Raw genomic sequence first — 13639 nt, 5'->3', positions numbered from 1 at the left:
GACGGAGGGACCCCGGGTGGGACGGAGGGACCCCGGGTGGGACGGAGGGACCCCGGGTGGGACGGAGGGACCCCGGGTGGGACGGAGGGACCCCGGGTGGGACGGAGGGACCCGGGTGGGACGGAGGGACCCCGGGTGGGACGGAGGGACCCCGGGTGGGACGGAGGGACCCCGGGTGGGACGGAGGGACCCGGGTGGGACGGGAGGGACCCCGGGTGGGGACGGAGGGACCCCGGGTGGGGACGGAGGGACCCCGGGTGGGGACGGAGGGACCCCGGGTGGGGACGGAGGGACCCCGGGTGGGGACGGAGGGACCCCGGGTGGGGACGGAGGGACCCCGGGTGGGGACGGAGGGACCCCGGGTGGGGACGGAGGGACCCGGGTGGGGACGGAGGGACCCCGGGTGGGGACGGAGGGACCCCGGGTGGGGACGGAGGGACCCCGGGTGGGGACGGAGGGACCCCGGGAGGGACGGAGGGACCCCGGGTGGGGACGGAGGGACCCCGGGTGGGGACGGAGGGACCCCGGGTGGGGACGGAGGGACCCCGGGTGGGGACGGAGGGACCCCGGGTGGGGACGGAGGGACCCCGGGTGGGACGGAGGGACCCCGGGAGGGACGGAGGGACCCCGGGAGGGACGGAGGGACCCCGGGTGGGACGGAGGGACCCCGGGTGGGACGGAGGGACCCCGGGTGGGACGGAGGGACCCGGGTGGGACGGAGGGACCCCGGGTGGGACGGAGGGACCCGGGTGGGACGGAGGGACCCCGGGTGGGACGGAGGGACCCGGGTGGGACGGAGGGACCCCAGGAGGGACGGAGGGACCCGGGTGGGACGGAGGGACCCCAGGAGGGACGGAGGGACCCGGGTGGGAGAGAGGGACCCCGGGTGGGACGGAGGGACCCCGGGTGGGAGAGAGGGGACCCGGGTGGGACAGAGGGACCCCGGGTGGGACAGAGGGACCCCGGGTGGGACAGAGGGACCCCGGTTGGGACAGAGGGACCCGGTTGGGACAGAGGGACCCCGGTGGGACAGAGGGACCCCGGTGGGACAGAGGGACCCGGGTGGGACAGAGGGACCCCGGGTGGGACAGAGGGACCCGGTTGGGACAGAGGGACCCCGGGTGGGACAGAGGGACCCCGGTGGGACAGAGGGACCCCGGTGGGACAGAGGGACCCGGGTGGGACAGAGGGACCCGGGTGGGACAGAGGGACCCCGGGTGGGACAGAGGGACCCCGGGTGGGACAGAGGGACCCCGGTTGGGACAGAGGGACCCGGTTGGGACAGAGGGACCCCGGTGGGACAGAGGGACCCCGGTGGGACAGAGGGACCCGGGTGGGACGGAGGGACCCCGGGTGGGACGGAGGGACCCCGGGTGGGAGAGAGGGACCCCGGGTGGGACGGAGGGACCCCGGGTGGGACGGAGGGACCCCGGGTGGGACGGAGGGACCCCGGGTGGGACGGAGGGACCCCGGGTGGGACAGAGGGACGCTGGTGACGGTTCGGGTGCCGTTCCCGTTGCAGCGCGCGGAGGATTTCGGCCCCGTGGAGGTGATCTCGCATTGGCACCCCAACCTGACCATCAACATGGTGGACGACCACACGCCATGGGTGAAGGGCAGCGTCCCGCCCCCCCTGGACCAGTGTAAGCACTGGGAGGCACTGGGATGCACTGGGACGCACTGGGTCACGTTGAGAAGCATTAGGTCGTACTGGGACACATTGGGACACACTAGGATGTACTGGGACGCACTGGGATGTACTGGGATGTACTGGGATGCACTAGGACACTCTAGGGCACTGGGTTGCATTGGGATGTGCTAGGACACTCTAGGATACTGGGATGTACTGGGACACACTGGGTCACATTGAGAAGCATTAGGTCATACTGGGACGCACTAGGATGTTCTAGGACACTGGGATGTACTGGGGCGCACTGGGATGTACTGGGACACACTAGGACGCTCTAGGGCACTGGGTTGCATTGGGATGCGCTAGGTCACATTGGGATGTACTGGGATGTACTGGGATGCACTAGATCACACTGGGATTCACTGGGACGCACTAGGACACTGGGAGGCACTGGGACACTCTAGGACACTGGGATATACTGGAACACCCTGGGATGTACTGGGACACATTGGGGCGCACTAGGACGTTCTAGGACACTGGGATGTACTGGGGCGCACTGGGATGTACTGGGACACACTAGGACACTCTAGGGCACTGGGTTGCATTGGGATGCGCTAGGACACTCTAGGATACTGGGATGTACTGGGACACACTGGGATGTACTGGGACACACTAGGACACTCTAGGGCACTGGGTTGCATTGGGATGCACTAGGTCGCACTAGGACGCTCAGGGATACTGGGATGTACTGGGACGCACTGGGATGTACTGGGATGCACTAGATCACACTGGGATGCACTAGGACGTTCTAGGACACTGGGATGTACTGGGACGCACTGGGATGTACTGGGACACACTAGGACGCTCTAGGGCACTGGGTTGCATTGGGATGTGCTAGGACACTCTAGGATACTGGGATGTACTGGGACACACTGGGATGTACTGGGATGCACTAGGTCGCACTGGGAGGCCCTGGGTCACATTGGGACACTCTAGGACACTGGGATGTACTGGGATGTACTGGGATGCTGGGACGCGCTGGGTTGCATTGGGATGCGCTAGGTCACATTGGGTCGCGCTGGGATGCACTGGGATCCATTGGGGTGCACTGGGACACACCGGGTCACACTGGGATGCACTGGGACGCACTGTATCACACTGGGTTCACACTGGGATGCACTGGGATCCATTGGGATGCACTGGGTCGCACTGTATCGCACTGGGTCGCACTGGGATCCATTGGGATGCACTGGGTCGCACTGTATCGCACTGGGATCCATTGGGATGCACTGGGTCGCACTGTATCGCACTGGGATCTATTGGGATGCACTAGGTCGCACTGGGATGCAGTGGGATGCACTAGGTCGCACTGGGACACGCTGGGTTGCACTGGGATCCATTGGGATGCACTGGGTCGCACTGTATCGCACTGGGATGCAATAGGATGCACTGGGTCGCACTGGGATCCATTGGGATGCACTGGGTCGCACTGTATCGCACTGGGATCCATTGGGATGCACTGGGTCGCACTGGGATCCATTGGGATGCACTAGGTTGAACTGTATTGCACTAGGACACACTGGGTCGCACTGGGATCCATTGGGATGCACTGGGTCGCACTGTATCGTACTGGGATCCACTGGGATGCACTAGGTCGCACTGGGATGCACTGGGTCGCACTGGGACACACTGGGTTGCACTGGGATCCATTGGGATGCACTGGATCGCCCTGTGTCCCACTGTGTCCCACTGGGACACCTCTTGCAGTCCCCAGGTTCTATTTTGGGGCTCCTACAGCCAACAGGGGCTCATTTCCCCCCCCCTCCCCCACCACGACCAGCTGCCCCATCTCAACCCCTACAGCGCCACCGGCTCTCATGTCACCCCACGTCACCTGCTCTTCTTTTCCCCACCCCAGACGTGAAGTTCGACGCCATCAGCGGCGACTACTACCCCATCCTGTACTTCAACGACTACTGGAACCTGCAGAAGGACTACTTCCCCATCAACGAGTCGCTGCGGCGCCTGCCCTTCCGTCTGTCCTTCTGTCCGCTGTCCCTGTGGCGCTGGCAGCTCTACGCCGCCCAGAGCTCCCGCTCGCCGTGGAACTTCCTGGGCGAGGACCTGTACGAGCAGTCGGACGAGGAGCAGGACTCGGTCAAGGTGGGAGCCGCTCGTGAAGCGCCTAATTAATTGGGGGGGGGGGTGCAGGTACCTGAGTGGTTCGGGACACTGGGATACACTGGGAAGCGCTGGGATGCACTGGGACACGCTGGGTCGCACTGGGACGCAGTGGGATGCACTGGGACACACTGGGAAGCGCTGGAATGCGCTGTATCGCACTGGGATGCACCGTATCGCACTGGGATGCACTGGGACATGCTGGGTCGCACTGGGATGCACTGGGGGGGTCCTGGGATCCCTCTCGATGCTCGTGGGGGGGTCTTGGGGATCCATCCCCATCCCCAGGGTCCAGCCCGGTGGTCCTGGGGGGGATCCTGGGGTCCCTCTTGATGCTCCTGGGGGGGGTCCTGGGAGTCCCTCCCAGTGGTCCTGGGGGGGTCTCAGTCCCCAAGGTGGGGTCCTGGGGGTCTCTCCCCATGTTCTGTCCCGATCCCTAGGGGGGGGTCCCTCCTGGTGGTCCTGGGGGTTCCTGGAGTCCCTCCTGATGCTGCTGGGGGGGTTCTGGTCCCGGTGGGGGTCCCCAGGTGTCCCTCCTGGTGCTTCTTGGGGGGGTCCCGGGGTCCCTCTTGATGCTCCTGGGGGGGTCCTGGATCCCTCCCAGTGGTCCTGGGGGGGGGGTCCCAATCCCCAAGGGGGGTCCTGGGGGTCCCTCCCAGTGGTCCTGGGGGGTTCCTGGGATCCCTCTCGATGCTTGTGGGGGGGTCTTGGGGATCCATCCCCAGGGTCCATCCCGGTGGTCCTGGGGGGATCCTGGGGTCCCTCTTGATGCTCCTGGGGGGGGTCCTGGGAGTCCCTCCCAGTGGTCCTGCACATGGATCACCCAGATCATCCTAGTTTAATTAAACCCTCCCAGTTTGCCCCAGTTTAATTAAACCCTCGTCCTCCTCAGCGTCCAGATCCCTCCAGATTCTCCCAGTTTGCCCCAGTTTAGTTAAACCCTCGTCCTCCTCAGTGCCCAAATTCCCCCAGTTTAATTAAACCCTCGTCCTCCTCTGTGCCCGTAACCTCCTGGCTCCTCCTGGATCCTCCCATTTCGCCCCAGTCTGGACCAGTTTATTGTTCGCAGGTCGCACTCCTGGAGACCAACCCCTACCTGCTGGCGCTCACCATCATCGTCTCCATCGTCCACAGCGTCTTTGAGTTCCTGGCCTTCAAAAACGGTGAGTTGGGGACACAGAGCGGGGCGGACGTGGCCTTAAACACGTCCCATGTCACCTCATCCTGTCTGCGTCGTCAATTTGAGGGCAGAAAGCTGGAAAACGCGCGTTTTCTCGCGCTTTCGTCTCCGCGTGGTGACATTTAGCGTCCCCACCCTACAGACATCCAGTTCTGGAACAGCCGGCAGTCGCTGGAGGGTCTGTCCGTCCGCTCCGTGTTCTTCGGCGTCTTCCAGTCGCTCGTTGTCCTTCTCTACATCCTGGACAACGAGACCAACTTCGTGGTGCAGGTCAGCGTGTTCATCGGGCTGCTCATCGACATCTGGAAGATCACCAAGGTCATGGACGTCCGGGTGAGTGACGGTGACACGCAAGGGGGGGGTCGTGGGGTCCCCGTTTCCCCTCGGTGACGCTTTTCTCCGGATCTGGTGGCAGCTGGACCGCGAGAACAAAGTGGCCGGAGTGTTTCCGCGCGTCACCTTCAACGATAAGTCGACCTACATCGAGTCTTCCACCAAGGTGTACGATGACGTGAGTGGTGGGGCTGGGGACGTCGTGGTGACACTAAGGACATTGTGGTGGGGCTGGGGACATCATGGGGGGACCCAGGACATGGCAGTGGGGCTGGGGACATGGTGGCGGGACCCAGGACGTGGTGGTGGGGCTGGGGACGTTGTGGTGGGGCTGGGAACATCATGGTGGCACCAAGGATGTCATGGTGGGGCCAGGAATGTCATGGTGGGGCCAGGGACATGGTGGGGGGACCCAGGACGTGGTGGTGGGGCTGGGGACATTGTGGTGGCACCAAGGGCGTTGTGGTGGGGCTGGGGACATTGTGGGGGGACCCAGGACGTTGTGGTGGGGCTGGGGACATTGTGGTGGGACTGGGGACATCGTGGTGGCACCACGGACATTGTGGTGAGGCTGGGGACATTGTGGTGGCATCAAGGACATTGTGGTGGGGCTGGGAACATTGTGGGGGGACCCAGGATGTTGTGGTGGCACCAAGGACGTTGTGGTGGCACCAAGGACATTGTGGTGAGGCTGGGATATTATGGGGGGACCCAGGACGTGGTGATGGGGCTGGGGACATCGTGGTGGCACTAAGGACATTGTGGTGGGGCTGGGGACATCGTGGTGGCACCAAAGACATTGTGGTGGGGCTGGGGACATTGTGGGGGGACCCGGGCTGAGGTGTTGGGGCTGGGGACATCATGGGGGGACCCAGGACGTGGTGGTGGGGCTGGGAACATCATGGTGGCACCAAGGACGTCATGGTGGGGCCAGGGACATCATGGGGGGACCCAGGACGTGGTGGTGGGGCTGGGGACATTGTGGTGGGGCTGGGACATTGTGGTGGCACCACGGACATTGTGGTGAGGCTGGGGACATTGTGGTGGCATCAAGGACATTGTGGTGGGACCACGGACATTGTGGTGAGGCTGGAGACATTGTGGTGGCACCAAGGACATTGTGGTGGGGCTGGGGACATTGTGGTGGCATCAAGGACATTGTGGTGGGACCCAGGACATTGTGGTGGGCCTGGGGACATAGTGGGATGGCCAGGAACATCATGGTGGCACCAAGGACGTTGTGGTGGGGCTGGGGACGTTGTGGTGGCACCAAGGACATAGTGGTGGGGCTGGGGACATAGTGGGATGGCCGGGAACATTGTGGTGGCACCAAGGACATCGTGGGGGGACCCAGGACATCATGGAGGGGCTGGGGACATAGTGGGGGGACCCAGGATGTGGTGGTGGGGCTGGGGACGTGGTGGTGGCACCAGGGACATTGTGGTGGCACCGGGGACATCACAGGGGGACCCAGGACATGGTGGTGGGGCTGAGGACATAGTGGGGGGACCCAGGATGTGGCAGTGGAGCTGGGGACATTGCTGGGGGGCTGGGGACATTGTGGTGGCACCAGGGACATTGTGGAGAGGCCAAGGACATTGTGGTGGCGCTGGGGACATCATGGTGGCACTGGGGACATCACCATGGGGCTGAATCCAGCTCTACCAACTGCCGAGTGTTTCCTGGGGACACGGGCGGTGGCACCGGCCGATGTCCCTGTCCCCATTGATCCAGACCGTGTGTCCCCCCCCACCCAGATGGCATTCCGGTACCTGTCATGGATCCTGTTCCCCCTGCTGGGATGTTACGCCGTGTACAGCCTGTTGTACCTGGAACACAAGGGCTGGTACTCCTGGGTGCTCAGCATGCTCTACGGCTTCCTCCTCACCTTCGGTGGGTGCCAAACACTCCCCACACCCCCCCCAAAATCCCCACACCCCCCCCAAAATCCCCACACCCCCCCCAAAATCCCCACACCCTCCCCAAAATCCCCACACCCCCCGCCAATCCACCCCACACCCACCAATCCACCCCACACCCACCAATCCACCCCACACCGCGAGGAAGACGTAGGCGGTCGTAGCATCCCTATGCTGGAACATGGGGGTGTCTCTCCACCCCGGCACAGCTTCGTTAAGCTAACGAGGGTGTGTGTGTTCCCCCCCCGGCACAGGGTTCATCACCATGACCCCCCAGCTGTTCATTAATTACAAGCTGAAGTCGGTGGCGCACCTGCCCTGGCGCATGTTGACCTACAAGGCGCTCAACACCTTCATCGACGACCTCTTCGCCTTCGTCATCAGGATGCCCATGATGTACAGGATAGGCTGCCTGCGTGATGGTATGGGGGGGCTGGACATTGGGGGGGACCCTGGACTTGTTGGGGGGACCCTGAAGTTGTGGGGGGGACCCTGAAGCTCTGGGGGGGACCCTGGAATTGAGAGGGTGACCATGGAGGTGAGAGGGTGACCATGGAGGTGAGAGGGTGACCATGGAGCTGTGGGGGCTTTGTCATGAGGATGCCCATGATGTACAGGGGGGTCCTGGGTGATATAGGGGTGCCCTGGACTTGTGGGGGGGACCCTGGACTTGTGGGGGGGACCCTGGACTTGTTGGGGGGACCCTGAAGCTCTGGGGGGGACCCCGGAATTGAGAGGGTGACCATGGAGGTGAGAGGGTGACCATGGAGCTGTGGGGGCTTTGTCATGAGGATGCCCATGATGTACAGGGGGGTCCTGGGCATTATGGGGGGGTCCTGGACTTGTGGGGGGGACCCTGATGTTGTGGGGGGGACCCTGAAGCTCTGGGGGTGACCATGGAATTGAGAGGGTGACCATGGAGGTGAGAGGGTGACCATGGAGCTGTGGGGGCTTTGTCATGAGGATGCCCATGATGTACAGGGGGGTCCTGGGTGATATAGGGGTGCCCTGGACTTGTGGGGGGGACCCTGGACTTGTGGGGGGACCCTGGACTTGTGGGGGGGACCCTGAAGCTCTGGGGGGGACCCTGGAGGTGAGAGGGTGACCATGGAGCTGTGGGGGCTTTGTCATGAGGATGCCCATGATGTACAGGGGGGTCCTGGGCATTATGGGGGGGTCCTGGACTTGTGGGGCGGACTCTGGACTTGTGGGGGAACCCTGGACTTGTGGGGGGGACCCTGGAATTGAGAGGGTGACCATGGAGGTGAGAGGGTGACCATGGAGCTGTGGGGGCTTTGTCATGAGGATGCCCATGATGTACAGGGGGGTCCTGGGTGATATAGGGGTGCCCTGGACTTGTGGGGGGGACCCTGGACTTGTGGGGGGGACCCTGGAGCTCTGGGGGTGACCATGGAATTGAGAGGGTGACCATGGAATTGAGAGGGTGACCATAGAGCTGTGGGGGCTTTGTCATGAGGATGCCCATGATGTACAGGGGGGTCCTGGGCATTATGGGGGGGTCCTGGACTTGTGGGGCGGACCCTGGACTTGTGGGGGGACCCTGGACTTGTTGGGGGGACCCTGGAGCTCTGGGGGTGACCATGGAATTGAGAGGGTGACCATGGAGGTGAGAGGGTGACCATAGAGCTGTGGGGGCTTTGTCATGAGGATGCCCATGATGTACAGGGGGGTCCTGGGTGATATAGGGGTGCCCTGGACTTGTGGGGGTGCCCTGGACTTGTGGGGGGGACCCTGATGTTGTGGGGGGGACCCCAAAGCTCTGGGGGGGACCATGGAATTGAGAGGGTGACCATGGAATTGAGAGGGTGACCATAGAGCTGTGGGGGCTTTGTCATGAGGATGCCCATGATGTACAGGGGGGTCCTGGGTGATATAGGGGTGCCCTGGACTTGTGGGGGGGACCCTGAAGTTGTGGGGGGGACTCTGAAGTTGTGGGGGGACGCTGGACTTGGGGGGACCCTGAAGCTCTGGGGGGACCCTGGAGCTCTGGGGGGGACCATGGGGGTGAGAGGGGGACCATGGAGCTGTGGGGGCTTTGTCATGAGGATGCCCATGATGTACAGGGGGTCCTGGGTGATATAGGGGTGCCCTGGACTTGTGGGGGGGACCCTGGACTTGTGGGGGGGACCCTGGACTTGTGGGGGGGACCCTGGAGCTCTGGGGGTGACCATGGAATTGAGAGGGTGACCATGGAATTGAGAGGGTGACCATAGAGCTGTGGGGGCTTTGTCATGAGGATGCCCATGATGTACAGGGGGGTCCTGGGCATTATGGGGGGGTCCTGGACTTGTGGGGGGGACCCTGGACTTGTGGGGGGACCCTGGACTTGTGGGGGGGACCCTGAAGCTCTGGGGGGGACCATGGAGGTGAGAGGGTGACCATGGAGCTGTGGGGGCTTTGTCATGAGGATGCCCATGATGTACAGGGGGGTCCTGGGTGATATAGGGGTGCCCTGGACTTGTGGGGGGGACCCTGGACTTGTGGGGGGACCCTGGACTTGTGGGGGGGACCCTGAAGCTCTGGGGGGGACCATGGAGGTGAGAGGGTGACCATGGAGGTGAGAGGGTGACCATGGAGCTGTGGGGGCTTTGTCATGAGGATGCCCATGATGTACAGGGGGGTCCTGGGTGACATAGGGGTGCCCTGGAGTTGTGGGGGGGACCCTGGACTTGTGGGGGGGACCCTGGACTTGTGGGGGGACCCTGGACTTGGGGGGACCCTGAAGCTCTGGGGGGACCAGGGAGGTGAGAGGGTGACCATGGAGCTGTGGGGGCTTTGTCATGAGGATGCCCATGATGTACAGGGGGGTCCTGGGCATTATAGGAGGACCCTGGAGCTCTGGGACATGCCCAGGACCCCCTCCCAAATTTGGGGGTGACCCTGAGCCTTACAAGGGGGGGGGGGGTCCCAGTCTCCAGGGGTGTCTATAGGGCTGCGGGGGGTGGGGGGGTCCCCAGGGCCCCCTCTAAAATCTGGGGGTGACTCTATGGCTCTGGGGGGGTCCCCAGGACCCCCTCCCAAATCTGGGGGTGACTCTATGGCTCTGGGGGGTTTGGGGACCCCTCCCAAATCTGGGGGTGACTCTGTGGCTCTGGGGGGGTTTGGGAACCCCTCTCAAATCTGTGGGTGACTCTATGGCTCTGGGGGGGCCCCCAGGACCCCCTCCCAAATCTGGGGGTGCTCCGGGGGGTTTGGGGACCCCTCTCAAATCTGGGGGTGACTCTGTGGATCTGGGGGGGTCCCCAGGACCCCCTCCCAAATCTGGGGGCAACTCTATGGCTCTGGGGGTGTCCCCAGGAACCCCTCCCAAATCTGGGGGTGACTCTGTGGATCTGGGGGGGGTCCCCAGGACCCCCTCCCAAATCTGGGGGTACCAATGTGCTCCCACCCTCTATCCCCCCCACTTCCTTCTCATCGCCCCATTGCCCCCCCAGCTCTACAGGGTCCTCTGGGTCCCCCCCATGTCCCCCTCCCCTCCACACGATTCTGGGGGTCCCACATCCCCCCCCCTCACCCCATTTTCCCCCTTTCCCCCCCCCCCCTCCAGACGTCGTCTTCTTCATTTACCTCTACCAGCGCTGGATCTACCGGGTCGACCTCACGCGCGTCAACGAATTCGGGCTCAGCGGGGAGGACCAGGTGCCCCCCCGACCCCCCCCCTTGCCCACCGCGACCCCCCCACTGGGGGGGGACAAACCCCCAGAGGACAAAAAGAAGGATTAAACCCCCAACCCCCCCCCCATTTCCCACTTGGTTTTTACCAAACTCAGCCTTTCCGCCGGGCAGCGGATTGGGGGGGTGGGGGGGGGGTGGGTTGTGTGGCCCCACCCCCGGGGGTCGGGGGGGTTTTGGGGGGCGGCTGTGCGGCCCCCCCATGGTTTGGGGAGGGGTTTTGCCCCCCCTCCCCGCCCCCACCACGTGGTGTTTTCACGTTGTCCCCCCCCCCACCTTGCTCCGGGTCCCGTCCGCGTTGTTGGCTCCATCCCATTGTGCCGGTGTGTAGGACAGTGTCGCGGCGTCGCCTCCTCCATAAAGAGCTGATTTCACCCCAAAATGTGGGCCCCCCCGCCTCATTACCCCCCCCCCCCCGCCTCGTTACCCCCCCTCCCCGCCTCGTTGCCCCCCCCTCCCAACTCTGCTGGGGGTTGGGGGTCCCTCCTGGTGCGTCTTGGGGTGGTCCTGGGGTTCCTAACTGGTGGTTCTGGGGGGGTCCTGGGGTCCCTCTTGATGCTCCTGGGGGGGTCCTGGATCCCTCCCAGTGGTCCTGGGGGGGGTCCCAATCCCCAAGGGGGGGTCCTGGGGGGGGGTCCCAATCCCCAAGGGGGGGTCCTGGGGGTCCCTCCCAGTGGTCCTGGGGGGTCTCAGTCCCCAAGGTGGGGTCCTGGGGGTCCCTCCCCATGTTCTGTCCCGATCCCTAGGGGGGGTCCCTCCTGGTGGTCCTGGGGGGTTCCTGGAGTCCCTCCTGATGCTGCTGGGGGGGTTCTGGTCCCGGTGGGGGTCCCCAGGTGTCCCTCCTGGTGCTTCTTGGGGGGGTCCCGGGGTCCCTCTTGATGCTCCTGGGGGGGTCCTGGATCCCTCCCAGTGGTCCTGGGGGGGGTCCCAATCCCCAAAGGGGGGTCCTGGGGGTCCCTCCCAGTGGTCCTGTGGGGGTCCCGGGATCCCTCTCGATGCTCGTGGGGGGGTCTTGGGGATCCATCCCCAGGGTCCAGCCCGGTGGTCCTGGGGGGGATCCTGGGGTCCCTCTTGATGCTCCTGGGGGGGGTCCTGGGGGGGTCTCAATCCCCAAGGTGGGGTCCTGGGGGTCCCTCCCCATGTTCTGTCCCGATCCCTAGGGGGGGGTCCCTCCTGGTGGTCCTGGGGGGTTCCTGGAGTCCCTCCTGATGCTGCTGGGGGGGTTCTGGTCCTGGTGGGGGTCCCCAGGTGTCCCTCCTGGTGCTTCTTGGGGGGGGGTCCCGGGGTCCCTCTTGATGCTCCTGGGGGGGTCCTGGATCCCTCCCAGTGGTCCTGGGGGGGGTCCCAATCCCCAAAGGGGGTCCTGGGGGTCCCTCCCAGTGGTCCTGTGGGGGTCCCGGGATCCCTCTCGATGCTCGTGGGGGGGTCTTGGGGATCCATCCCCATCCCCAGGGTCCAGCCCGGTGGTCCTGGGGGGGATCCTGGGGTCCCTCTTGATGCTCCTGGGGGGGTCCTGGATCCCTCCCAGTGGTCCTGGGGGGGTCCCAATCCCCAAGGTGGGGTCCTGGGGGTCTCTCCCCATGTTCTGTCCCGATCCCTAGTGGGGGTCCTTCCTGGTGGTCCTGGGGGGTTCCTGGGGCCCCTCCTGATGCTGCTGGGGGGGGGGGTCCTGGAGTCCCTCTTGATGTTCTTGGGGGGGTCCTGGGGGTCCCTCCCAGTGGTCCTGGGGGGTTCCTGGGGTCCCTCCTGATGCTGCTGGAGGGGGGGTCCTTGTCCCAAAGGGGGTCCCCAAGGGTCCATCCTGGTGCTCCTTGGGGGGGGTTCCAATCCCCAGGGGGGGTCCTAATCCCCAAGGGGGGTCCCTGCTGGTGCTTCTGGGGGGGAGGGTCCTGGGGTCCTTTTCGGTGGTTCTGGGGGGATCCCAGGGGTCCCGTTTTATGTCCCTGGTGTCACCGCCACCCCCCCCAACACGTGGCACCGGCCCCACGCCCCGATGGGCGTGGCGTTTAACTCCCGGCCCCGCCCACCGCTGGGAGCGCGGCGGCTGCGCGAAAGGAGGGGCGGAGCCGCGCCTGCGGATTGACAGAGCGAGCGGCCAATCAGCGTGCATAGCGGGCAGGTGGGCGTTGCCTCCGCCACGTGGCCACGCCCCTGCACCGCGGGAACCGGACCCGGGGACCGTGGAGGCGTCCGTGGGCAGGACCGAGGGACCCGGAGCCCCGACGCCACGTCCCCGTCCCCCGTGGGGGCCTGTCCCCAGGCCGGGGGGCGTGGTAGGCAGGCGTTGCCAAGGCCACGGGCGTGCGTGCTGACGCAAAGCCGTTCATGGTCCCTTATAGCTGCTCTGCAAAGCCCCATGGTCCCTTATAGCTGCTCTGAAGCCTCTATACAACCCCCATAGCCCCTATACACCCCCGACAGCACCTAGACACCTCCCAGCAGGACCTACACATCCCCCGTATAGCCCCTATACACCCCCCCATAAGTCCCACAGCCCCTATAGACACTCGTCGATACCCACGGTCCCTTGTGGCCCCTGTACAGCCCTTAAAGCCGCCACGCATCGCACTATAGCCCCTCTACATCCCCCTATAGCAGCCGCCAGCGACCGTCGCCAGCCGAGGCCCCGCCCCCGCAGCCCCCGCCCCTCTCAAGCCACGCCCCTCAGCCCACAAAGCCCCCTGTAGGCCTCGCCCCCTCGCA

The 13639-nt window shown here is 64.8% G+C and overlaps 1 protein-coding gene across 1 annotated transcript; it reads left to right on the top strand.

The window, feature by feature from the left end:
- Positions 1-751: 751 nt before the first annotated feature.
- Positions 752-11318, top strand: CLPTM1 (CLPTM1 regulator of GABA type A receptor forward trafficking; the record flags this gene model as incomplete). The annotated part of the gene is made up of 8 exons (XM_065044262.1): positions 752-1643; positions 3549-3793; positions 4881-4974; positions 5134-5324; positions 5407-5502; positions 7082-7217; positions 7498-7665; positions 10812-11318. Coding segments are annotated over 8 exons (1998 nt in total), but the record flags the coding sequence as incomplete, so codon positions are not given.
- Positions 11319-13639: the final 2321 nt, after the last annotated feature.

This window comes from Columba livia, chromosome 34, assembly GCF_036013475.1.
Source record: "Columba livia isolate bColLiv1 breed racing homer chromosome 34, bColLiv1.pat.W.v2, whole genome shotgun sequence".
In the NCBI taxonomy this organism is placed as follows: Eukaryota; Metazoa; Chordata; class Aves; order Columbiformes; family Columbidae; genus Columba; species Columba livia.
This window is presented reverse-complemented; position numbering and strand designations above follow the sequence as displayed.